Source organism: Ambystoma mexicanum, chromosome 12 (assembly GCF_040938575.1).
Source record: "Ambystoma mexicanum isolate Mex_15411 chromosome 12, UKY_AmexF1_1, whole genome shotgun sequence".
Taxonomy (NCBI): domain Eukaryota; kingdom Metazoa; phylum Chordata; class Amphibia; order Caudata; family Ambystomatidae; genus Ambystoma; species Ambystoma mexicanum.
In genome coordinates, this window is record NC_090936.1 from 302,140,702 (window position 1) to 302,167,749 (window position 27,048).

The window sequence follows — 27,048 nt, forward strand, 5'->3', positions numbered from 1 at the left end:
TGTCCCTGAAGGAAATGATCACACACACATCCATTGCAAGCAACAAAGTAGTCCTCTCCTCCAGTACATGTCCTTCACGCTGGTCACTAACACTTTTGCAAGCCGGTCCCAATGCGTTGAGTCGCAGCCGTGGACATGAAAAGACAGGGAGTGTGGCAAGTGTGCATACAGGTGGCGGGCACGGAGAAGCATTAGTTTCCTGAATGATCACATGATGCAGGTGGGCACTCCACGGGGATGGACACTTGAAAAGAGATTGTATTAGATCACAATGTTGTTTTGCAGAGGGATTAAAAAGCAAGCATGGGCAGAGCGCGCCAGCAGCTGTCGATATGCTTGCACCAGATCCTTCAGATAGCTTTTCTATGTGTGTGCCGCATGCGTATTAGTGCCAATTAATCAGCACCATTGTTGCGCTATGATGAACGGACTACTGGGCAGGAAATGCGAACAATGCACCGCCCATACTATGCCGTGGTGGCGGAGAATGAGAACGCGCAACCATCAGCTGACTAACACGGATCTCAAGCATGAAAAGGAATGAGGTCAGCCAGTGGAACACCTGATGGCTGTGTACAGATGTCCCACATTCACCCAAGCCTGCACACGATCCTCCACCGCCAAGATGATACATTGCGCCTTGTGGACAATGGTAGGCTCTTGCATTCATTCCGTGGCACCCATCTATCTCACGTGGCACACTTTACATGGACATTGCAGAAATAAATCGATGTTGTTTCTTCCTTCTGTGGCTTCTTGCCTACATCTATGTGCGTCATGAGTAAGATCAACTCCCTGCGCAGAGTGCTGGGGCAACGGAGTATGAGGGGATCCGGTCAGTAAGGGGAAGGAGACTTACTGGTATCATACGTGTTCATTGGCCTTTTGAGTGCAGGTGGGTGTAGTTTATGAATGGTCTGGTTGAAGAATGTTTTTCAGAAGCAAGTGACAGCCCCGCCCCTCGCTCTGGTCACGTTGTCTTTGGATATGCTTTGTGTCATGGCTGCTGGAAATCGCATTTGGCGGCTGTTGAATTACATTGCTAGTTTGTTGTTCAGGTAAAAATGTCTCTTTGTACACATGACGCAGGTCTATTTGAATTCAACATGCCGATTTATGCGTAACCAGAGAAACAGGCAAATCTTCAATTACACATTATATCGGGGTTTTAGGATTGCTGAGTCACGTTTAGGCCTGCCTGTAACCAGTATTGGCTGCTCTGTTGCATTCTCAGTAACGGTGAGTCGTAATTCAGCAAAGAAAGGACAATGCCATAGAGGGCCGTCATGAGAATAATGTTAATGGGTCTTGTACCGCACACTGTTGCCACTTGCGTGGTCTCTTGGCGCTCCGGCGGGTCTGCAAAGGAAGGAGGATTGCAGGTTTGTTAGTGGGATTGAGAGGGAGAAGAACAAGAGAGCTTTGATGTCTTGTTGGCAGCTTCAGTTCAGAGAAACCATTCATTGAGCGTTGGTGCGGTTTTGGTTGGTTACCGTCATGTGGTGTTGAGGTGCGATTGTGTGTGGTTTGTTTTCATGTCGGGTGTTGTGAAGTGCATGCGGCTTGTGGTGCGGTAGAGGAGTGGTTGTGTTTAGTTCAGAGTTTGAATGTGTGATGCAGAAAGTTGAGATTTTAGTATGGATGGTTAGTTGGAATACATTTCCTACGCCCGACAATCCCTCCAAATGAGATACATTTCCCACCCCAACAGTTCATAAAAGTCCTATGCCTTTCCTACCCCCTGGAATCCATCAAGTGAGACATTCCCTGTCCTCAACATTTCATCCAAATGCGGCACAGTTTCTGCCCCCGAAAAATCCAACTAAGTGCATGCATTTCTCACCCCAGGCAGTCCATCTAACTGCGATACATCTCTCGCCCATAACTGTCCATCCAAGATTGACACACTGCCCTTCCTCAACACTCCATCCAAGTGTGGTGCCCCTCCTGTCTCCAAGTGCCCATCCAAGTGTGACATATCTCCTACCGCTACAATCCCTCCCAGTGCAATACACTTCCCATCTCTAAACAATCCATCTATGTGTAAATAGTTGACCTAATTCTAGGTCAAACGTCACAAGCGACCGCACGCAACATCACCATCACAGTTTCATCCTAAAATACCCATACATAGTCATTGGGCCTCATTACGAGTCCGGCGGTAGCCATACCAGTAAAACCAGCAGGCTGCCGCCGGACTCGTGGGGATTTACCGGCTCCAGACTTGCTGGAATTACCGGTGCATTACAGCCCTGGTGATCTGGTAATTCCGGAGCCGGCATTCTGTAAATTCCCATTCCCATGGAGTTCTGTTAGGACTCCATGAGAATGGGGAAGTGGAAACACCTGCACCATGTCGTAATGGTGCCAGTGTTCCGCGTCCATCTACGGGCGGGTGGCGTTACGCCTGCAAGGACAGACCTGCCGGGCGTAACGCCACCCGCCCACAGAACTCATAGTTTGCCGGTCCGGAAACAGCAGTGGTGGCGGGTTTACCGTCACCGTTGTTTCTGGACCGGCAAACCTGTAATGAGGCCCATTGTGTTGCAGGGGAGGCAGAGGTTTTCTTTAGGAAGGGATAGGACTTTGGCATGACGTGCATGGTCTCGCCAGTACCCAGGTTTCGAGAACAATGGCAGAACAATGTGAGACGAACGCACACGTCACCTGTGCTGCCACTGCTCTACAAATTGCCATAGGAACGAGCACATACACATTGGGTACACACAAGAAGGCAATATATATGTAGGCAAACGTAAAAGAAGTCATCCAACTGTTGAACTCAAGTGCGTCACTTTTTAGTACATGGAAGGGCATTGCCCTGCAGATGAAGGTCCAGTGTTTTAAATCCACATGGGTGGACCCTCTAAAGAACCCATGCATCTGCTAGATGTCTCACACTCTACTTCCTTGACAACCACAGGCCGGACCTGCCTACATTTGAAAAACAAACAAAGCCCCAGCTAATTTTGTCACCTGATGACCGAGCCTATACCCATGCAAAATTCCACCCACCTGCACCGCCCACATGTTTAAAACAATTATTGGCAATGCCAACAGTTTGGGAATTTGTGTAGGCATGGGAAAGGAACATCCCAGGTACTGCTGTAGCGGTATTAACTGGCTATCGATGGTAGCAGGTCCAAAAAGGTGCGAGTACCTGGGCATATAGCAGCAGTGCCTTGCAAATGCCTAATACTTATACACAAGCCAAAACTGTTGGCTTTGACAATGCTGGTTTTTGTTCAGTGAAGGACAGGCATAGTGCTTATAAATAGAGTTGCTGAAGCCAGACCAGTTTAAGACGTGTTTATTACACCAGTAACGCATTTACAATTCTAATTAAGTCATTAACTCATAGAAGACTGCTTTGAAAAAACACTGGTGGACACTTAAGAGTGCAAAGTTTCATGATAAGGCTTGATTAAAGCGAGCTCAAAGAGTATCCATCAGAGGCAGACTTAGCACTCAGATGACAGAAATATTTCCTGGTCTGGCACCTGCCCATCTCATCACACCAGCCACACAACACAAATGTCTTCCTCCCTCTTTGCAAGTAGTCAGACACAGTGGAATAACAAAGGGCCGCTTTAGTGATCGCTCACAGGGCCCGGTTAAACATTTGTCACGGTCTTGGGGCCCATTTCAATATGATTTCCCCCCCACTCCCCCTGCTTACAGTTAGATGGGGTCGACACAGTCTGTGGCACCCTTGGGTTGCTTAAATAAGAATGGATACAAAGGAATGCCCTTTAATCTCATGGGGCAGGCAGCCGGTGGGGAGCTAAAACACTAAACTGCCACTGAAAAGTAAGTAATTGCTCTGTTGCTCTGTCAGCAAGATGCTAAAGCAGATGAAACCAGACATAAAAATACATCAATAAGGGTTTTCCTCAGCATCCTAGACTAGGCATTGACTTAGCTGTAGTGTTGATTGAATATCGCTTACAATACATACAGATTCGTTATTATTACTATACAGCAACTCACTAGTTTAGTAAACCATGAGGATTTTTCTTCACAGCAAACATTTTAAATTAATTCACTTCTAGCGACACCCAATGTCAGCAGATCAAGCACAGTGAGATTACATTATTTGCCCAGGATCACACATTTAGTTAAAGTGGTGAAATCAGTATTTGTAACCAGGCTGTGATTTAAGCACTTGACTAAATACCTTCCCAGTGACAGGTCACACCTATTTTTTAAGGTTTGAGTTTTCCAAAAACAAAATAATTCGTTTTTCCATCAATATCTTAAAAAGTACACACATCACATAGGAAATCAACCACACATCATATACATTGTTATGGAAATAGGCCAAGCAAAAGATATGTCTTTCACCACCCTGAATGCACAATTGCAGTAGCAGCCTGTAAAGGAATGTGATCTAAAGAAAATATCAGCTGGTTTAAAAAAAGGTAGTCACAGTGAAAGCTAATTCATTATAAGGGAATCTGCTTAAGCCATTATTTTACACAGCATGCAGCATTATACTCCCCTCCCATTTATTATCACCCACCAGCTGCACCTTTTAAGGAACAACAGTCCTTAACCAGGCACCCCTGTGTCTGGATCATCAACCTGTAATCGTTTTATTGAAATTAGCTGACACAAAGCTGAAACGGGGGGTGCTGGTGGAGCAGTGGGAAAGGTGTTGTGCTTCCCTGCGCTCTTAACGGTCACATGAAACGCGTGGGGTGGGAAGAATTTGGACAGCTGACCCTGCGTCAGAGGAGAAAGCTCTGGGCTTATTCCTGTCCCGAGCTAGCTGTGTGCAAGACACGAGACACCGCCCATGAAATGAGGACAGTCCCACAAAATGTGGGATGGTTGGCCACCCTACAGACACACCCAGCCCTGTTCCCCGACCCTCATCTGGACTTCTTTAGCTGCCAACTTGGTATCAGGCGAACACAGAGAACTCACAAAAAGGGGATTTTTGTCAACCATGTGGATCTTTTTGCCCCATTTCTATACATTTTCATCTAAGAGGCTGCGTTTTAATTGTTTACCTGTTCATTTGTCTATGGCGGTTGTGATTGCATATAGGCGTGCAGCCAGGGCAAGCACCTGCCCACCTCACATCATAAATATGCGCCCCCTTTTCTTCTTTCCCTCCTGCTTCATTTTTCTCACATACAGAATTCTATTTGCTCTCCTGTAAGCCTTCCTAGCAATTTCCCCTTTACTATCCTGCGCTTTCCTGCTCTTTTTGAACACTATGTCATCCTCTCTTCTTGCCTCATTCCCTCAACCCTACTTTCACCTTTTCTTACTCCATAAGGTTCTTGGTTCTAAAGATACCGCTCTCTTCCTCATGTTGCTGTTATTCGCATACTCACCTGCCTTCCTTCACTTAATTCTTCGCTTCCTCGTTTACCCATGTTGCACACCATTTGCCTCTACATTGCTCCACCACCCAGTCCTCAGTCACTTGCCTCCCTGCTCTCCCTTTCTCCTACCCTCCCTCACTCTTCATTTCTCCCTGACTCTGTATCTGCTCTCTATTTCTCCACCCTTTAACCCTCTTCACCCTGCATTTCCCCTCACTCTTGTGCCTTATTAACCATTGCCCCGTTCTCCTGCTCTCGTCCATTCTCTGTACCCATTCACACTTTTGCCCTCACCTGGCTCTGTTCTATCACTTTTATATCTGGCCTTCCCTCACTCCGAATCTCTCTCTCACGCTTCCGCCCTCCTTCATTCTCCACTCTTCTGTCCCATCAGGGTTCATGTTACCTGTTCCTTCTCTTTTTTTTCTCCCTCACTATCCTGCCCTTATTCCCTCTCCATTGTCATGCACTGTCCTGTAGCAGGGCCCTGTGGATCTGGAGGGGATGAGGTGGTGGGTTGGAGCTAAGGGGTCTTTCAAGTGCCACAAGCAGCATCCACAAAAAAGGCAGCCCCTGGTTTGTTTTAAGATTAAAAGGTGAACTCCTTCAAGTCTGTGATGCTCAATGGCATTTCAAATGTGTGGGATAAGAACACTGGGACATGCACAAAATGGTTCTGCATGCTGTAGGAACTACCACATGATACCACCGCCTATAATGCCCCCTCCCATTGCACATTGCCTTGAACACTACCATTTCCAACATTAGCTTCAGGCTTGACCTTTCAATATTACCACCATTGACAGAAAACTCTGGAGAGGAGGCCCAGCGGTCTCTAGCTAGTCAGAGCTCCCCCCACCCCCCGCAACACAGAAAACATCAAAACAATGTAGCATTTGTCCGTAAAGTTCATCATTCTGCAACTCCGCCCACTATAGGCTCTGCCTCGATGACCGGCCCATCTGGGGCCCTCTGTCATTTTTGGCCACGGAGCCCTTTGCCTTAAATCTGCCTCAGAGAGGCAGTGTTTTGGGCAGGGAGGGGCAGGAACTGGAATGGACAGGCCATAGAGATTACCATGACTATGGGCAGTCAGCGGGGGGCCAAATAACCAAACAACACCTACAAGCAGTGTGTCCCTCCTCATAGGCTATTTATGCCCACCTGTACTCTAATGCAGTAGATTGGGCGTATAGGTGTCGCAACCAACACCTAATAGCCCAAACAAAAACAGAAAAACATCAAACACGGTGCTGTGACGGCAGATATGGACGCAATGTTGTGCCATGACTCTGGCCACACAATGTGATTGGACACTAGTGGTCCGATTGTGGCGAATCACATGGAAGTGTGGGTGGAGTTGCTGGGACTGCCAAAAATCCGGGAGACGACTCTCTCTTGCCTCGAGACGCAGAGAAGAGTGTACAACCCAGGAGTCTCCAAGCTAAACCCAGAGAGTAGGCAGGTCCGCCATTGTGCGGTCATTTTAAGTGAGCTGTAGCTGCACGGGACAGGGTGGGTTACACTGAACAGGAGGGCCCGACCGAATCACAATGTATGAACCTATTTCCAAGCAGGACGTACATGGGGGCGCGGAGGAGATAAGGGCAAGCAGAATGCGCACTGGGTGTGACGTTCAGGGCTCAGAGGCACGTGGTGGCAGACCAGGGGCCTTATTTCTTCTAACGGGACACGTGGGTGCGTTTCTGTGACAGCAAGCCTGCAGCCTCATCGTTTTGTGTGGCTCGACGGTTAAGATTCGGAGCCACAACATGCACACTGACTTGGAAGTGGGAAGAAAGAATCAGACACCAACCACGGCATTTTAAACAGACACCTTCTACATAATGACCAGAACCTACTTGTGTTAAAGTGTCGAGCAGCCTTTTGTAACAGAGCGACAATGGTGTTTATTGTGTATGGGTGTCACGGTTCCTGGCGTCTCTCGAGAGTTCCAACTCTCCAAGAATGAATGCCTTTCTTGACATTTAATCCCTTTCTTATCCTTTTTCTCCTGGGATGGATGGACGAAGAGGGGTCGTGGGCTAAGGGTGGTGGGGGGAGAGGAGGGCGGGGGTAAATATCCCGTGTGTGACCCTTCCCACCGGCCGCGCAGTGTGTCTAAACCTGCCGCCTGTTTGCACAGGCGAACAACCTGAAGCAGAAAAGCGGTGATCCCTGCGAAACAATTGTCCATGGCAAACAATGGGCGCACAACCTTTGAACGCCATCGTCGAAATGTCGAGGAAAGCGGTGACTGGAAGTTGCTTCACTCCTGCCTTTGTTTACCATCACATATAAACGCAAAGACAAAAGGCTGCCGCGCCAAACGCACCCGCTGCATGATGGTCTAATACGAGAACCCGCCCCCACATTAGCCCAACCTTTGGCTCCCCGCATTGTGCGCCGCCTTACCTGTAATTGAAGCTGGCCTAAGCCCGGTGTTGCCGCAGCAGCTGCTGCCATGGTAGTTGGGATCAGCTGGAGAGGGTAAGGGTCACCTAAGTAAGAGAATAATAGAGGCGTCAGCACCTTTTATCTACTCTCCACCTGCAAATTAAACTCCTGCATTCATTCTTCCCAAAGCCGGCCTTTGTGTGCTGTGCCGGGCCCTAATGAAAAGCTCCATTGTGCGGCCCTCTCCTAACACTCTCTTCACAATTCGAGCCGAGCGAGGAATGCGAATAAAAGGCGCAAGGCAATTAAGGCGGAAACCTCATCCCTTTCTTTTTAATTTTTTTTTTTTTTACTCGTGATGTAGTTAGCAAAAATGGGGGTTGGGGGGTAGGTACACACTGATCAGAGCACGACTCTTCAAAAGGGACTACTGCGTGAGAGGATCCCAGCATTAAGCAGAGGCCGCATTAACCGTCACAAGTTCACAACCATATAGGTGAAATCAGTCGGACCTGTGAGTTCAGTGTGAGTAAATGAAACCCCACCAGCCCCCCGCCCCCTTGCCACGCTCCCCTCTGCAATCAAACACCAGGCCCTGCACGGGCAGCATATCACTAAAAAGCAACAAGGTTCCAGTCAAGAAAACCAGAGCCTTTTCACTATCACCCTTTTAATAAAAAAATAAAACAAATGTTGCAATACAAAAACATGTAGGGCCTGATTCATAGAGCATTTTCCTATGGCATTGCGCGATTATAAAACACGTCTGTGAATCAGGCCCATAGTGTTTCTTTATTTATTTTATTTTTGTATTTGTATAGTGCCTACAGCCCAGAGGCATCGAGGCGCTGTTCCAAGAAGGTGTCTTAGTTACATGAACTGAGAGGCAGTGTATAGGTCACATGTAGCAGGTGCCTTACAGGATAGAAGGGCAATCATGGAATAATACAGAAATGTGTGGATTATTGCAGTGCACAGTGTTCTATACAAATACAATGTGTCAATTCAAAGGATATCTTTCTAGTCTGTCGTAGCCTTGATTGGACCATCACGCTCACAAAAGTGGCCTATATGCGCCCAAAACCTTAAGTGTGATGTATCGGTTGACCACATGACTATGCCACTGAGATAACGTTTTCCCATCCCGTGCTTTCGTTTTACAAATCATTGGCACCACCTGCTATTGGTTTAATTGAATGAGGCAACTACCTCTCCCAGGATGCATTCGTTTGTTAAATGAAAGGGCATGGAGTCAAACGAGCTTCCCAGAATGACCGCCTTTCATTGGCCCTTTTAAAGTTCAGCGCAGTCGGACACGTACAAAAGAAACAGTTATAAAGACTATGCCGTTTACAACTTGCAAACTTAGTAATGAGCTACAATGCTGACAAACGATGGATCGCCCTTACACACAAACATGGACTGTACTATGGAAGGACACGCGCCTCTGACAGGTGGAACGTCCAACAGCAAAAGCCAATGCATCTATTAGATGCAGAGAAGTCCAGGGTCAAATGGCAGAATGTGTAAAAGCTTTCCACTCAATTAATAAGGATCGTCAGAGCAGGTGCGCCTGACTCAGCGATCGACTAACAGATGTGATGAGCTTTGCAGAGACTATCCACTCAACGAGGAGATGCACGTGTGCATCGCAGGATTCAGCATGACACAGCCATCAAACTGGGTGATGTTATCCAGCCCCTAGAAGCGTGAAGAATCAGCCAACAAGCGCTACATAAATAGTGATTATATTAGTACAATTCCTGAAAGGAACTAGCTGGACGCCCTCATTCAGGAATGCAGCAAACAGGGTTAGAAGTGGGATTTACTCTGTTTATTCCAAAAAAGATTATTTTATAAAGTACATTAAGTTCCTACACTGAAAATGGCATTGTGGTCAATAGATAAAGGGAGAATACATATTTATACGGGTAGCAGGTGCAGGTATAGATGGGGGAGGTGGAAAAAGACAGAGCGTACAGGTGGAACCCCCATAGGTAGCTGGCAGAGGAATAGTTTTGATGGGAACAAGATAAATAGTCCACGGAAGAGATGATTAGAAACATGACAAAAAAACATGGAACACGTCCTTCTTTTTCACATATTGCAGAGGACCCCTGCTGAGTGGACATCATTTATTTATTGAAGCTTTTCTGTGGTACAAACTCCACCGGGAGCTGCTTCAGGCACTCAACACAAGTCCTGGTAAAGACTTTGGGAAACCGGAGAGTAGCCCAGAGGTAGGAGAAGGACAGGAGGGGTGGGCGGGGTTGGGAGTATGCCTTGCACAGAGCAAGGCTGTGCCAGAATAGGGTGTCCAGACGTCCCGGTTTTGCCGGGTCAGTCCCGGAATTTGGCCCTGTGTCCCCCTGTTTTTAATTAAAAAACCCTGTCCTGCTTTTGGTCAAAGGGGGTGGTTCGAGTCCCGGTTTTTGTGGAAAGAGAGGGTCAGCAACAATTATAAAGTAAAGCACTCGGCTGAACCCCCAACCTTACAGGTGCCAGGCACTGACTGCGCCACAGAGACCAGTTAGTAAATGAATTAACAGAAATGCTTGGAATATGTATCAAAGAAAAAGCTCTTTTTATTATTAATAAGCTTACATCCGCAGTCAAAGGCACACAATTTTTAGGAGCAGTGATCAAACTTCTGTAGGATGGAGGAGGACGGGTGGATTAGGGGTGCTTAGAGGGGTTATGGACTGTGAGGGGGTAGTCCATCATTTATGTTGTTGGCCGTCCCGGATTTTCGTCTTGAAAATCTGGTCATCCTATGCCAGAGGGAATCTCAGAGCACAGAAAACTCGGGAAGCAAAGTGCCGCCAGGGAGGTGATGAGGCACAGAGAGCCGTAGCTCACTATGTGGGGTATAGAGTAGCGTAACAGGACAGCTGCAATGATGGACTATGGGGAGGACTCTAGCCCGGACTCGTTCCCAGAAGTGGAGCGGCACGTGTACAAGTCTCGGCCAGTTCAGGATTGCACACAGCACGTGATTCTGCAGAACCTCTGAGACAAGCACGAAGCACGTGCCATTTCTACATCTTCCTATGTGCACAGACACTGGTGCAACACCAAGCAGTGAAAGCCATTCCATTGTCCATTAACAATCAACCATGCAGCCTGCATTTCATGCAGCATTTCTATTCACTTTGCTTGGTTGTACTTTGCTAAAGGGTTGGATGCGTGTTTGGCTTATTATAGAGAGCACAGCAACGATCAAACGCCACTTTGCTTGTGGAACATCCGGTAGCAATGCATCATGGAAGTCTGCTCAGACGTTTAGAGCCTATTCTATGGTGGAAGGCGTTAGCTATGAGTGAACTTGCTTCCATCACAATGGACTACCAATGTTGCACGCATGCAAAATCCTTTGCTTCTCCAATCAAAAATGAACACTGGTGCTACAGTTGGAATGGAGGAACAGAAGTAAACTGACATGTTAACAGGCTCATCTGTAAGGCCAGAGGCTGCTTTATTTAGTTAGCTACATGAAGACTCCTGCGGATCCCTCACTGAAGCCCTGCCTGAAGTCTCCTCCCAGGTGGCCAGGGGAGGGCAGACGCTTCTTGATCCCAACCCTGGGGGTAGTGCACTGCGGGAGGATCACCTGGGTGGAGACAGGGCCGAGGGTGATGAGGAGATTATGTGGGATGAGACACAGTATTTTTCCTCTGACAGGGAGACTCTTACCACTGTGCCAGAAGAGATTATGGCATATTGTCATTTTTATGTCTCTTAACCCCCTATTCAATCTAAGGTGGCAAACCCTAACGTTGTAACACCAAAGCATATTATACCAAAAGAAAGACCCCTTTTAGTTTCTATAATTAAAGGCTCTCCTCAATTGCAAGAGTGCACTACAAGAGATTGTGAAAATGTCTTCTATAAACCATCTTCCTCTATAAAAGGTACAACCTACAGCACCTCTGTTGAAATTTCTCTGACGATTAAATCTACCCATAAATACAAATCAATAAGTGGAAAACGTAATTTTGATGAACTAAACTACATGTCCCAGAATCCTATAGGGACTAAGACAAAGAAGAGGGCTGAATAGGCATATAGATGTAGTAGTCAGGCAATAAGGCCTAACAGCCAATGCAGGAGTAAGGCAATTGAAACTAATGGCTCACACCTGAAGCCAATTGCCAAACATGTGAGGCATAAAAGGCCCCAGCAGGAGAAGAGAGGAGGAATGAGCTAGAGCAGGAGTTGGAAGGCTTGCAGTAGCAGTAGACGAGGAGAAGCATGAGGCTGCCAATTCACGCGGAAGTGGGAGTACAGAAGTAATGCCGCAACATGGAGACAGCAGATTTCACCTGCAATTTCTGAGAGGATCCTGTGTTCTCAATAGCTTCCTTGCACTGGCTGCACAGAGTAAGACGAGCTGACGGTGATGCTTTCCCCATGTGTGCAGAGTTGCTGTGACTGCAGAGCTGCGACTGTGACTGTGCTGAAGCCCGAGGCCCGTAGCAGAAGGCAAGCAGAGGGATTGAGGAGTGAAGGAGACTCTGCAGCAACGTGGCTGTACTGGAGACACCTGTGTTGAAGATGGGTGTGGGTCCCAAGTGTGCCCAAAACAGTCGCAGAAGTCGGGAGAGTGGAGCAGCCCGCAACCGCAGTGTTCTTGGAGCCAGTGAGTGAAGCTTGGCATTCAGCTTTACTCAGTAAGCCTTGCTGGGAACTGCATCCAGCTCTAAAGTAACTCACGTATGCTTGAAAGCGAGTAAAAGCTGTTTATTGTTTTAAAATCCTTTCTAACAATGGAAATGTAACACACGCACCAATAGTGAAAGCTGCAGTTTTCACGCAAGAAGTAAAACACATTATCTCAATTGTTGAACATGACTTTCTGATTCCAGAGTGGTCAGGTGTACTAAATTGAAGAGGGAACGCCTGTGAAAACCATTCCGAAAGCTTAACATTGATTTTTCACCAAAGTTACAAGTGAATATAACAACAAAGTCAGGTCACGTGTGGCCAATTGTGTTTCCCGGGAGAAGTCCGAAATCATCTCTGAGTGGGAATACAATTCCTTGCAGTCCTTTAAGGTTGCAGATCTACCTTAAAGAGTGGCTGCATGTGCATAAATATATTTTCCCTTTGAAGACTGAACCGTGTAACATCCTGAACAAGCATCCTTTATTATCAGAAGTTACTATGCAGACCAGGAGAACAAGCATTTCCCAAGCCAAGAGGCAAACCCTTTCCAAAATGGAACGAAGCTGTTTAAACAGATCCACCAAATCTATGAAGTTGTTAACGTTCCAGTAGCTCCTGATACAAGTTACCTCAAGCTGGAAGAGTGGCAGAACAGATTATGGGTAGTTGCTGGAGCAGAGAAGGTGTGAGTGAAGCTGGGGAAGGGAGCTGGATGCTTGTAAAGAATATTAAGGAAACAGCCTATAATGCTGAAGACCGTCAAAGCTGAAAGGTAGCCAGTCTTGGGGCAGAGGCAGGTTATACTTGTGGCAGTGAGACAGACAAAAGAGGACAAGTGGCTGCCCTTTTCTTGGAACATGGGAAGGAAAGGTGCCTTGCCTACTTGTAGAGGTTGAAGTATCTTGTCTTTACATGCCTAATCATTCTTTCTTTTAAGCCTGAAGAAGAACCTGAACTGTGGTGGTGCATACAACTGTCAATGGATGTTACTTTGAAATAGTTGGAGTAGTGGCATACTGTGGGGCAGATCTGACTGTTCTCACAGTAACAACAGTAGAAGAAGGGTGGTTGTTAAGAGGGACGCAGCAACCCAAAGAGAAGCATCCCGACAATTATACCAACTATACCGCAGAGGTCCTACAAATATAAAGTTGTAGAAGAAGTTTGGGATCTATTCTTTAAACTGTGACAGATAATCTTGGACGGAAGATATCCAGGATTACCATTGGTGCTATATTCTTGACTGGAATTGGAAGGGGATATTTTCAACTAAAGCTGGAGAATTGTTACCGGTGGATTTCTATTTGATAAACGTTTGTTTTGACTTGGAACTTACAAGAACTAGTTTAAGACTTTCCTTTGCTTTGAACACGAAGGTTGACTTTCAAACCCTGGGCATGGGATTTACCCAGGACAGGTGATGGTGATCTAAATACTGTTTAATTATTGTTTATTATCTTATGTTTTATGATTACCTTTAAAGGTTTTGTTGTTTAGTGTGAGGGCCAGTTTACCTATTGCAGTCTGTCTTTAAACTAGTTATGGATTTCCCTGATGGAGTATGGCAAGCATGTATTTATTTTAAAACTTTTACTTCAATAAAATGTTCGATCTTGGGAAAACTCCAAGCAGTTGTCAGCCTCGAATTACTGACCCCTCACAGCTATTAATTTATTTCATTGATTTACATAGCCTAATGCACTTTTCTTGGTTTGTAGGTGGCTGCTTGTCTCTGACCACCCACTCATGGGGTTATTGTGAAACAATAGAAAACAGCTGTTTTCAGTTAAAAGCCATGACACTCATATGTGTGGAAGATTTTCGAAATTCCAGTCGGATGCATGTCAGGGTTATCCACTGAGCAGACCCTGCTAGACAGAAATAATGACACCTTTGGAAGCCAGATGAACTGTTCGGCCATTGCTAGAAGCTGGCCACCGTGCTGTGGTCACGGAAGATTGTAGGAGCTGGACAACCCACAGTATTGTTGACCAGGGGTCTGAAACCTTTGGCTCTCCAGATATCTTGGACTACAACTCCCATCAGCCCTAGTCAATGAAGTGAAAGGTGAGGGATCAGGGAAGTCCAAGTCTAAAATATCTGAAGAACTGCATACAATTCAAAGCATTCACCCACACACAAAAACATTTTTAACTTTCTAATGAGTGTATAATTGAACAAGCTTGGCCCCACTATCTGACATCAGTGCTGCAGCATTGTATCGAGAGTCTGGCTGAATCAAGCAGATCATAATATTAACTTGATTTTAGGATTACGTGAAAATGAGGAAAACTATGAATATAGATTTGTACACAGCAGCAACCAGTTGATAATCCCCCACGACTGGTAGATTCTTACCAGAAAGTCTCAAAAGTTCTCCAAAATAAACTCTTGCTGGTCAGTCTTTAATGACTTATGACAGTTAATGACAATGCAGATATTTTAAATCGTAGTTGCTATGCACCACTTATTTGACATGTGATGTTTGGCAATAATCCATCGTGTTCATAGATGGGATCGCAAAGATTAATACAGATTATGTTTAAACGGCAAAGGAAATCACAAAAAAAAGAATAAAAGAAATACAAATCCAGAATCAAAATGTCTCATTTTACGAAAATTATATTTGGCTGCCACTGCACAACATTTGCAGCAGCATTACAGAGCACGGAGTGAGGAAGTTGTCAAGGTGGCAATAGCCCCTTCAAATACAGGTACAATGGGCCTCATTACGAATTCGGCATTAAGCCGCCGGTGCTACCGGCCAATTACCGGAGACCAGTCTCAGGACTGGGATTCGAACCTCTGTTGCTCCATGTTATCTTGCTTTCAAGACAAGCATGTTGCCTCAGAGCTATCCTCCAGTACCTAAATGGCGAATGTAACTTTGGCATATTAGCCAAATGACTGTGGCGTGGGAGACCACACATGAACATCCACTTTCAGAACGTTGCACCGACCATGACTGAAGGTGGCCTGAAAACAAATGCTGCCTGGCCGTGGGACTTTGCGATCAGCAGAAGCGTGCAGAGATGAATTGAGGCAAATGCATATATCGGAGGGCACATCCAAATTCAGATGTGTGTCGGGCACAGCACAATGCAGTAACTGTTTCTCCAAAATCGATGCCTCTGAACGGTTTAGGGTTATTGGATAAAAAGAAAGGGCACTCTTGGTCAGGTGCCATAGATCAGAGAGGTGGTGTTACGCCCATTGGGCATCTGCCTAGTTTCTTTGGCAAATATGTTGGTTTTCACAAAATCGCCAAAGTAACTCAATACAGGCTTCCCACTGAAATACACAAAGGCATATCATCAGATATGATGTTTACGCTATCTTTTTGCACCAGTGCCACCTCACCTGCACTTGTTATATTGAAAAATGGAAACGACCAGTAACAATTTTAAACAAAATAAAGCCAATACCCCTGAAACGCCACCGACAGGGTCCTTCAAATCTTTGCAGGTGGGCTGCGACTTGGCCTTACAGCTGATCCGGAAGAGGCATCATATTCCTGATGGCAACACCCAAGGGCCAAACCTCTTCAATTCAGACCATCTTTTGAGACGTCTGCCTTACTCCACGCATGCAAACGTTGCTACTGAAGGATTCTTTGGATTTCCAGCAAGAGCCATTTTGTCTGACGCAGCGTGTGCTTTGTCGACAATTCCCCCACACAGAATGATTGGGCATTTGTCAGTGCATTGTATCTTGAGTCCCTTGTGCTGGTTGCCTCAATCCACAGATTTCACGATGCCAAGGGTTGCATCAGTAACAGCCACCAATCCCAAAACAGTTCAGCACACCAAAAGCAGCGACTTTAAGCGTTATGGATAATCCTACGCTAAATGCTAACCTACAAGAAAAATCCCCAAACGGAAAATGCTGCTCTGAATGGTTCCATTCAACACATGTGCGGTTCACACCAGCTGCCAAGCCCACAAGAAGTCAAATACAAGGGAAAAAAAAAAAAGGTATGCCATCGCAGACCTCCAATGCCTACTGATCTGTAGAGGAAAATATGCATCAAGCAGCCAAAGGCGTTCCTTCTTCTTAGTTGTCTTTGTAAAACCTTAGACACCCCTGCACTAAATGTATGACTTGGCATCTTTGAAATCTCCCTATGGCTTGCTTCATCATCAGAGTTACAGCGGAACTCACTCTTTCGATACTTCAGGTCGGGGTACAGAAAGTAGACCTACCACTGCAAAAAAACATCCTAAACTTCAGGAAACGATGATTCACTGAAGCGCAGTTTATTCACGTAAATATTCCATGAATAACAAAATGATATTTTTCTTGGTGTTTGCCTGATTGACTGACTCATTCGTCTGAAAGCGGCTCCCGGGTGGGTGGACTATTTTTTTTAATAGCCTACAAATCTGTAACAACAGAAAGTTTCTTGAGTTTTTGAAGTGCTGACTAATTTCAACTTCATGCCTTACTCAGTTCCACCAAGCCCAGGTCCCGTAAATGGTCTCTCTGAAGAACTCAAGGGGATTCTGACACCGGCAAGCGAGGGAGAGGACAAAACAACTTCTGACTAATTGCACCGGCAGCAGGAGTAGAATCGCAGACCCGATGAGGAGGTTTTCAAGGGAAGAGGTAGTGGCTGGTCGTGATCCCCATCCAGAAGTAGCGATTTCATGCCGCGGCATCATGGTGATACTGGCGGACTGATCCGAACTCTCTGCAAATAATGGGTCCATGGAAAATCAGAAAACAATGCGATTATGAGAGGTGTGGCTAATAAGGACTAACATGATTGACATAGGAAACACAGATCTGCAAACCCTAGTGCAGCTACTTCACACACTTGTGTTGAGATGTTTTGGGGCGGATGCAGGACTAGCTAAGATCACAGACTGGGTAGAAAGGATATGGCAATCAGTTATTAATAGCTCTTATAGCCTAGCTGTTCAACTTGATTTGTAGTCAGTGTGGACTATTGCTCTCTTGGATTGCGTCTGAACCAAGTAGTACAATAAAAATATGTTTAAGAGACAGCACTGGCGATGATGGGGGTGCAGGAAAATTGGCTGTCAAACACAAACCATGTTTCTTGGGTGTATTGTTTGCAAACTGTGTACGAGACACTTGTTTGATCACTGAGTGGCAACCTTGATGATGAAGCCAGGCTTTCATATCTGTCAACTGTGGTCATTCATGACAATTAAGTTGGACCAGGAGTTATCCAAAACAGCTCACAAACATGGCCCGACTCAAGTGTACACGTCAACCCAAAGTCCACCTGACGATACTGCAGAGACTAAAAGCAAGAACATAAGTACAGAGCCAAGACAGTATTAGTTGGCCAACAATCACGTATGCGCGGCTACCGTTTAGCTTGTAAACGTGCCATACTGCGTAGAATGGCCATTGGCTAGCTGCTTGAGCAAGAAATAAAGCGTAGACGCGTGTGAACTCTCAGTGTATCATCCAATCTTTCAAATCCTGTAGAGAGACCTGTGACGACACACTTTAAACTATGCCACAAGGTATCTCTCGGCACCCTGAGCTTCATGAAACCATTCCCTTATACAGGGCAGCTCCACCTTGCCTGGCAGATGGGTCTCTTACTCTAGCACCATAATCTAGCAGTCCAAGTTCTGGCTGGCCATAGAGACACCCATTTCTGAACAAAGGCAGGGTTGACAATTGCTGCCTTTTGGCAAATAACTTCTCTGCAGAGAGAATCGAGCTAAAAGCTGTATTGATATATGTTGCGGCTTCCGCATCACAAGCTATTCTGATATGCTTCCTCTTCTGGGTTATGTCAGGCACCAATCCCGCAATGGGCTTGTCATAACTGCTCGAAGTATTCTTCATGTGAAGGTGCACCTTTACAATCACTCTCCAGAAATGAACCAGCTCATTGGGTGGCCCCCAATTATCCAGGACACCAGGCTGCCGAGATGCAGGTGCCGAGAGCCCCACATTACTAATATCAGAAATCAGCTCGTCCAGACCATCTGCAGTGGAGAGGTTGTCCCCAGCTGCCGAATTCCCCACCATCTCCATTAACCACAGAGGCTGGTTCAGAGCTGCCTCATGTCCTCCTTGCACGAGGACTCGACGGGGACGGATTCCATGTCTTGTTCCCCGGTGGGAAAAGCTTGGTAAAGTCAGCTCAATTGGTGATCCGTATCCCTCTGGCAGTCCAGCATTACCGCCGGAGAGACCCACTGGCTGAGATGGTTACCTCCAGGAGTTAAAAAAGAGCACCAGCAGAAGTTAACTTGTCATCATTTCCTGCAGCATCACAGGTACCACCTGGGTTAAATAGTTGCCTCGGTGCTAGAAGAAACAGCTAAGCATTACTTGCAGACATTTCTGGGCACGGGCAGGAGCCCAGCAGAAGGAAAACACATATGTGCATGAAAAACTCACTGTACATTGGAGTAGCTGCTCCGAAGGTGGTCTAGTTCCACACCCGACTCAGAGCAGATTGTGTTATTGGAGGACACTGCCACTGCTTTCACTCAAAACTGACTGAGTGGGGTTACCCGCGGTAACATATCTGCCCGCCGGGTTGTAAATATGCAAAGCAGATTAAACAGGTGGGCTGCATTTTGCTCTTCTGAAAGTGGGGCTGTGTTTTCCAAATACCAAACGTGGTTACTTTAGCACCCTTTGTGAAATGAGGCCCATGGTCTCGAAGACACAGCTGCCACACATTGTCTGCACGTATGCTGCCCTCTGCTGGTAGCACTGGACTGGCACTGCCTATTTTCACAAGCCTGACAAGTATGTTCTTTTTCTTTGGCGGACAATCCACCATTTTCAATTGTTCCCGTGTTGATTCAAAGACATCACATGAATGCCATCTTGGGCCACTAGTGAACTCTACCCATACTTCCATGATAGGAATGTATTGGAGTGAGTTGTACTCACACACTGTGACGGCCCTGGTATAGAGCCGAGCACATGTGCCCAAGGCTGGATGGCCGGACAGACACAGGGTGACAAAGCAAGACCCTGCCCACTGTCCGAACTTGCACATTCTGCACTACCGCCAATCGGATCATACTGCAAGCAACCTATGGGTGAAGGAAGACCCTGCCCACTGTGCAAACTTGCACATTCTGCACTACCGCCAATCGGATCATGCTGCAAGCAAGCTATGGGAGGAGGAAGACCCTGCCCACGGTGCAAACTTGCACATTCTGCACTACCGCCAATCGGATCATGCTGCAAGCAAGCTATGGGCGGAGGAAGACCCTTCCCACTGTCCGAACTTGCACATTCTGCACTACCGCCAATCGGATCATGCTGCAAGCAAGCTATGGGCGAAGGAAGACCCTGCCCACTGTCCGAACTTCCACATTCTGCACTACCGCAAATTGGATCATGCTGCAAGCAAGCTATGGGCGAAGGAAGACCCTGCCCACTGTCCGAACTTGCACATTCTGCACTACTGCCAATCGGATCATGCTGCAAGCAAGCTATGGGTGGAGGAAGACCCTGCCCACGGTGCAAACTTGCACATTCTGCACTACCGCCAATCGGATCATGCTGCAAGCAAGCTATGGGCGGAGGAAGACCCTTCCCACTGTCCGAACTTGCACATTCTGCACTACCGCCAATCGGATCATGCTGCAAGCAAGCTATGGGCGAAGGAAGACCCTGCCCACTGTCCGAACTTCCACATTCTGCACTACCGCAAATTGGATCATGCTGCAAGCAAGCTATGGGCGAAGGAAGACCCTGCCCACTGTCCGAACTTGCACATTCTGCACTACCGCCAATCGGATCATGCTTCAAGCAAGCTATGGGTGAAGGAAGACCCTGCCCACTGTCCGAAATTGCACATTCTGCACTACTGCCAATCGGATCATGCTGCAAGCAAGCTATGGGCGAAGTAAGACCCTGTCCACTGTCCGAACTTGCACATTCTGCACTACTGCCAATCGGATCATGCTGCATGCAAGCTATGGCTGAAGGAAGACCCTGCTCACTGTCCGAACTTGCACATTCTGCACTACCGCCAATCGGATCATGCTGCAAGCAAGCTATGGGCGAAGGAAGACCCTGCCCAGAGTTGAACTTGCACATTCTGCACTACCGCCAATTGGATCATGCTGCAAGCAAGCTATGGGCGAAGGAAGACCCTGCCCAGAGTTGAACTTGCACATTCTGCACTACCGCCAATCGGATCATGCTGCAAGCAAGCTATGGGCGAAGGAAGACCCTGCCCACTGTCCGAACTTGCACATTCTGCACTACCGCAAATTGGATCATGCTGCAAGCAAGCTATGGGCGAAGGAAGACCCTGCCCACTGTCCGAACTTGCACATTCTGCACTACCGCCAATCGGATCATGCTTCAAGCAAGCTATGGGCGAAGGAAGACCCTGTCCACTGTCCGAACTTGCACATTCTGCACTACTGCCAATCGGATCATGCTGCAAGCAAGCTATGGGCGAAGGAAGACCCTGTCCACTGTCCGAACTTGCACATTCTGCACTACTGCCAATCGGATCATGCTGCACGCAAGCTATGGCTGAAGGAAGACCCTGCTCACTGTCCGAACTTGCACATTCTGCACTACCGCCAATCGGATCATGCTGCAAGCAAGCTATGGGCGAAGGAAGACCCTGCCCAGAGTTGAACTTGCACATTCTGCACTACCGCCAATTGGATCATGCTGCAAGCAAGCTATGGGCGAAGGAAGACCCTGCCCAGAGTTGAACTTGCACATTCTGCACTACCGCCAATCGGATCATGCTGCAAGCAAGCTTTGGGCGAAGGAAGACCCTGCTCACTGCCCGAACTTGCACATTCTGCACTACCACAAAAAGGATGTTGCATTCCTGGCTGTGCAGAAAATGGTTTTAGTGGAATATTTTAATCCACATCTGAAAAAATCACTATAATTCTGTGAAAATTGTTTTATGCAGTAGGACCTGTTATCCATACATCCGCCAGCTGTCCTGAGCCAGATCTGCCAAGTGTCCCTGCATCATGTTTGCCATTTCACGGAGGCATGGCCAGGGTCGGACTGGGCCAAAAAATGTGTTGCGGGCACCAATGGAAAAGTGGCCCACAGTTGTAAATGGCTATTCATTCCTTTTGTGACACTGTTTGAATAGTACCCAGGAGGAAGTGTTTTTGGACAAAATGTGATGCAAATTGGGCATTTTAAAGAATATTTATTCGGCCACACTGGTCAAAACTACTAGCCGATTAGTGAAGTAACTCATCAAACTGGCCCACATTAGCCAATAAAGTGGCCTACTTGACCAAAGAAACTAGCCCACACCAGCATTTTGTGTTCTTGGTTCAGCCATAAGCCTATTGCCCTATAGGCCAGTCCGAGCCTGGGCATGGCTTTTTAGCCAACAGCACTTTGCATTATGGGACGTGTAGGCGGAACAAAACCACAGGCCCAAGAGTCCCATGATGCAAAGTGCTGGAAGGTCCAGGCTGGCTCATGGTGTCATACAAGGCAAAGGGCCAATTGGGAGCTATGCAGTAGGCAGCCTCCGGCGACCAGATGATAAAGAGTGATCTCTGAAGAGAGAAAGAAAATATAACGGCAGGAGCGAGCCTTGGAAAAGCTGGAAGGATTGCACAAGGTTATTTTTACATCTACTGCAGTGCATCCGCGGTTTTCGCTTCATGGGCCTTGAGAAGATCCAGGAAAAAAGCGCCAAGTGAAATATCACATTTGCTAATTGGTTTACAGGAAACGCTTTCCATATAATGTTAACCAGTTCGGGCTTTGTGTAAGAAAGAACCAAAACATGCTTTTCCAGTCACTCAGGCTCAGGAAGGTACTCGGTCTTTTCTGGGCTCAGGTTCGCAGAAGGTAACAGTCGTGTGTGGCAATGGACAATAATTTCCCTTCTGGAGGGGAGGGGGTGGGGCGAAAGGGGGCAAGTCAACCAGTCGTTCTGGGCTCTGCGTAATTGGCAGCGGTTTGGGGGACTTCTTTCCGAGCGCGACTACAAAGAAGGCTCAGTGCACAGCTCCGCGAACACGTGCACCCCCTCACTTTGTCAAGTGGATGCACGCGTGACATATCAGAACGCTGCTTGTGATGAGGCGATTGTTTCAGCCCCCGTTTGTTCGAGACCTGGATGTCAGCTGACAAGGATTCATCAGAAATCAGCACGCAGTGTCTCCGGACGCACAACATGTGTGCCCGGCCAAACCGCCATTAGAACAACCGCATGATGAGCCGCCATTAAACAATGGAACATGTGATGGCCAATAAAGGCCCGAAATACATCAGAACAGATGCCTCGGGATGGGCCTGGCATTTAACCCCTAAATATCCACTTTACTGAAGACCAACCAGGCAGGACCAATTGAGTAGGAGCTTGCTATGTAGGCTATGGCCCATAGGTGTCGCTATTGGAGCAATGTGTATGCATACACATGGCACCATTGTAACCAATGTACAGGTTCCTGGAATAGCACAAGATGGTGTGGGTCTTGGTATTTCACGGGAAGATATAGACCGATATCCCCTTTGGGTGACGGGTCTGAGGGACTCAAAAGTCGAGGCACAGCTGAATCGATCCCAAGATAAGGCAAGGCCCCTGTAAACCCTTCAGCCACTTGGAGGAAGCTAGGCGCTGATTCAAAGCCACACTGGCCAGGTGATAATTCACATGCCTCCCACAGGTGTAGGGGGAGATGACTTACCCTATATATCTATCTAGGGGGAACAAATAAAAAAGGAACATGGACCGAATGCCAACGGGGCACATCGCATTCCAATGGCAAACTCGCAAGCCTAGGCCATTGTCACAGAGAGGCCAAACATAGCTAACCGCAGCGCACTGGCTCTCAGTTACCCAAGAAGCTACCTGCGAGACTGCACCCATTCCCCCACTAACCCATACTAAAATCCTCCATACTCCTGCAAACACACCACATGCAAACCAACCACGGCACCTACACACCACACCCACATTAACACCAAAAGGCGGCACTCTGCCCCTCATCCAATAACTCGCACAATCTCAACACGGCCATGGGCACAAAAGGTCTTCCCAATGGATGCAAACACCTTGCACGTCCACCAACCAAGACCACCCAGAAGCAAACCCACACACTTACTAGTTTTTCCGAACTAAAACTACAAACACCATAGGAATAGCAGTGCGCTCGCCCCCCTCCACTAACAAACCAACTCCTCTTCCCTTCAGATCAGCTGGAGCCCCTCGAGCCCATGCAGAAGGCAGCGGTATAAATTCCACTAACATAGCATAACATTCTAATGTGGAGACTCGAATCAGAATAAACCAAGCCTTGGACGCAAGATGACACAGAGCAACACAGGTTCGATCCTCGAGTCCAGGCTTAGAAACCTCTGGGTATTAAGCACATTATAAATGACCTATCCTATCATACCATCCGAACCCTTTCAAACAGAGCTAAGCAGAACCTACAAAATGAATAAGCTGCCAACCACAATGCTGGAGAATGATGCTCACACAGCATGGCAAGGCGCTCTACAGTCGAGGACATGTTGGCAGAATAATAGGGGACGGGCGGGAAGAGGGTCTCTCCTTTAGTCAATGTGGAACACATTTCTAGATGTTAACATTCGTCTGCAAGTGTCTCACAATAAAATACAATGTCAGCTATGTGTACACGGTCTAATCCAGGCCAAACACCACAACGAACAACATACATTAATTTGCATGTATCAAAGAGACATTAAACTATTTCCCAAAGATCAGTGCGAAGCATCAATACTAGACGATCCCTTTTAAGTCATTGGCCATACTTCATCTGCTTGTGTCCCATTGGCAATCACGAAGGTTTATGAACTTAGAGACATTCTAATGTAGTTTTGGGGGCCTCATGGCCAAAAAATGTAGCGTTTTATTTAGCTTAACACAAAGAGGCTTGCACACACCCACCATGGTTTCAAGAAGTGTCACAATGTAACAGACTACTGAACCAAAGATTTACTTTCCGAGTAATTTAGGTGTTTTTTTGTTTTCAGTACAGCTTGAGCATGCTGCCTTTTGGCCACTTCAAAGAAAAAATAAGGAGTTCTGCCCAAACCACAACAATGTTTTTTTTTTTTTTTTTTTTAAATGTTCAGCCTGCCTGTTGTGTGTCTTCCCAGACGTCCATGTTTGGAAAGCTAAGTCCTACAAAGCATTTGGCGCCGCAGGATCCCAGACTTGCACATATTTTTCTGTATCTGTGTTAAGCTTTCGGAGACCTTTTAAAAAACATCCCTTAATTTGACTGTATTCGTTTATCTGTTTGCATGTGTTTTGTACTACAATACTGCCTCGGAAAGGGCACGATTTGAAAGAGAGCACATTTGTTTTTCTGCGAGATCCTCATTATTATAAGTTATTCAGTGTTTTTGGACGAGGAAGATGTCTCTTGAGTTGGAGCCAAACATGTTCATATGGCTTCTGTTCCCACATCGTTTCTTCCTCAAACAACCTGCGTGATGGCGGGGAGGTTATTTGCGCGCGCGTCGCCTTTCTCTTTCCCGCCACCCGTCCTCCCCAACCAACGGCAGAGAACTTACTGCATCCGGCCTTGTAGCTGAAGCCGGGAGGAAGGAGGAATCCCTGCTGGGCAGCGGCCAGTGTCCGCTGGTCTGGGGGGAACACCGGAATCATCAAGGGCGGCAGCTGGCCTTGAACCTGCGGAAGACAAGCAAGACCATTAAGTGGGGGAATCCCCGATGCCAAGGGCGGTGCAATCTAGCATGCTTTCCCAAACATACCTTCCAGATACCCAACCATGTGAAATAGGAACTATTGTTATGGCCAATTACTCAATGCATAACAGTTCTCAACACAGCCAACTTTTCTATGCAATTTTTGTTTGTGTGAATCGATTGAAGAAGGACACGAATTCGAAGAGCGTCAATTAAATCTAAAATATGTAACAATCTTATTCTGTCTCCACAATGGTGATGCACCAGAAATGTAGGCAACATCTAAGGCATGACATTGCACGTACGCCTTCCTTCGACTGAATGCCAGAGGTACGTGACTCCAAAGTAGGGTATTTTTCTATAAAACACTTGCTCTTCAGCTTACGTCATACACACCAACACACATTGGCAATAGCAAGCAACAGTTTGGGCTTTTGCGTAGCCATAGGATGGGCATATGACAGACACTGCCATAATGGGACTACCATGCCATAAAATGGCAACAGCTAAAATGTGGCGAGTATATCAAATCAGTGCCTGGCAAATGCCTATCTAACACCTATAGACAAGCTGAAACTGTTGGTTTGGCCAATGCTTATTTTAACAGGACTTCAGTGCAAGGAGCAGTTTGCAAGGGCATTCATATTACTTTTAAATCCAGTGACTGAAGGCACACTTGGTTGAGATTTCTTTTTATTCAAAAGAAGCTCATTTACAGATGCAATTAAGTCCAACTGTCAGAAGACTGCTTAATAATAACACTGGCAGGCCCTACATAACACACAGTTTGATATGACTGTGTGTAATAAGTAGCTCAAAAGGATCACAGGATGGTTTCATTGGGCAGGAAGGCGAAGGTTGTGAGTGAGTATGGCCAGAGGGAGAGCAAATAACCAAACAGAGTCCAAAGGCTGTGTGTCCCAGCTCAAATCCCATCTCCCTCCTTTCTGTACACACATTCTATAGTTTCGGCTTATAGGTGGTGTTAAATGTCCAATACAAACATATTTAGACAAACTGAGCCAAAATAATATACACATAGCAAAAGAGGAAATGTATTTCCGTCACGGTGCTCCTGTTAAATACATGGCAGGTCTAGCTCGAGGTAGCAGCAAATCACAATTCTGACAGAATCAAAATTCAGACAGAATCGATTTTAAAATAATTATCAAACACAATTAGGTGCTGTACAGAGAACAATACGGGGTGGTTTCTTTAAAGAAACAATCACGTGGTGAGGAGACAAGAGGCTGAGTATAATGTGGCTAGGGATAGGTGGCACACTATGAAATTGGCTTTATATGTTTACAATACACATATTTAAACGCGCAACATAGGAAGAAAAAAAAGGAGTTGCCCCAAATAGGACAGTTTTGGCGAAGTAGCCATTTGAGCCCAGCCCTCTTGCATAGTCTTCATCTTTCATATAAAAAACCCCACAAACACACACCGCTGCACACACAATATGGGTAAGTCACTTCCCCAAGGTTGTTCCCAAACAACACTCTACAAAGCAATGAACTCCTTTTCACGTGCATGCCTGTCTCGGTGGAGCAGCCGGTTTAGTATTACTTGGAATCTATTTATCAACAATATGTGAGTGGGAAGAACCAGTGACAAGTCCAACAGAAGATTAGTATAAATCATGAAATTATTAAAGATAAAAATGCTACACAAAATATATACAAACGGTTTAATGATTGTTTTTCAATGACAAAATACTACCCCCCATTCAGTTACCCGTCTGAAAAGTATGTGATGCTTATTAAATCACAAAGTAACAATATTCGAACACAACGAAAATGAACAGCTGTGCAGAATTTTTGCATAGTCCTCTTCGGCATAGAGCCATAGAAATAAAAAGAAAATCATGGTTTCCAAGGATGAAAGTGACTTTGCCAAGTGTAGAAGCTCCAAAACAGGCTTCATAAACACTAATAGAAAGACAGATGGTTCTACTGAAGGATTTGCTGCCAAAAATAAAATAAAAAAAAGAAAAATAAAA

The 27,048-nt window shown here is 46.4% G+C and overlaps 1 protein-coding gene across 4 annotated transcripts in view; it reads right to left on the reverse strand.

Annotated features, from left to right (window-relative positions):
- Positions 1-27,048, reverse strand: part of SOX5 (SRY-box transcription factor 5) — a 624,232-nt gene that overhangs the window by 176,304 nt on the left and 420,880 nt on the right. For all 4 annotated transcript variants that reach the window (XM_069628460.1, XM_069628461.1, XM_069628459.1 and 1 more), the window contains 2 exons: positions 24,909-25,026; positions 7,752-7,837 (listed from right to left, as the gene is read on the reverse strand). In XM_069628460.1, coding sequence (XP_069484561.1) covers positions 7,752-7,837; positions 24,909-25,026 — 204 coding nt within the window. The remainder of the gene's footprint in view (positions 1-7,751; positions 7,838-24,908; positions 25,027-27,048) is intronic.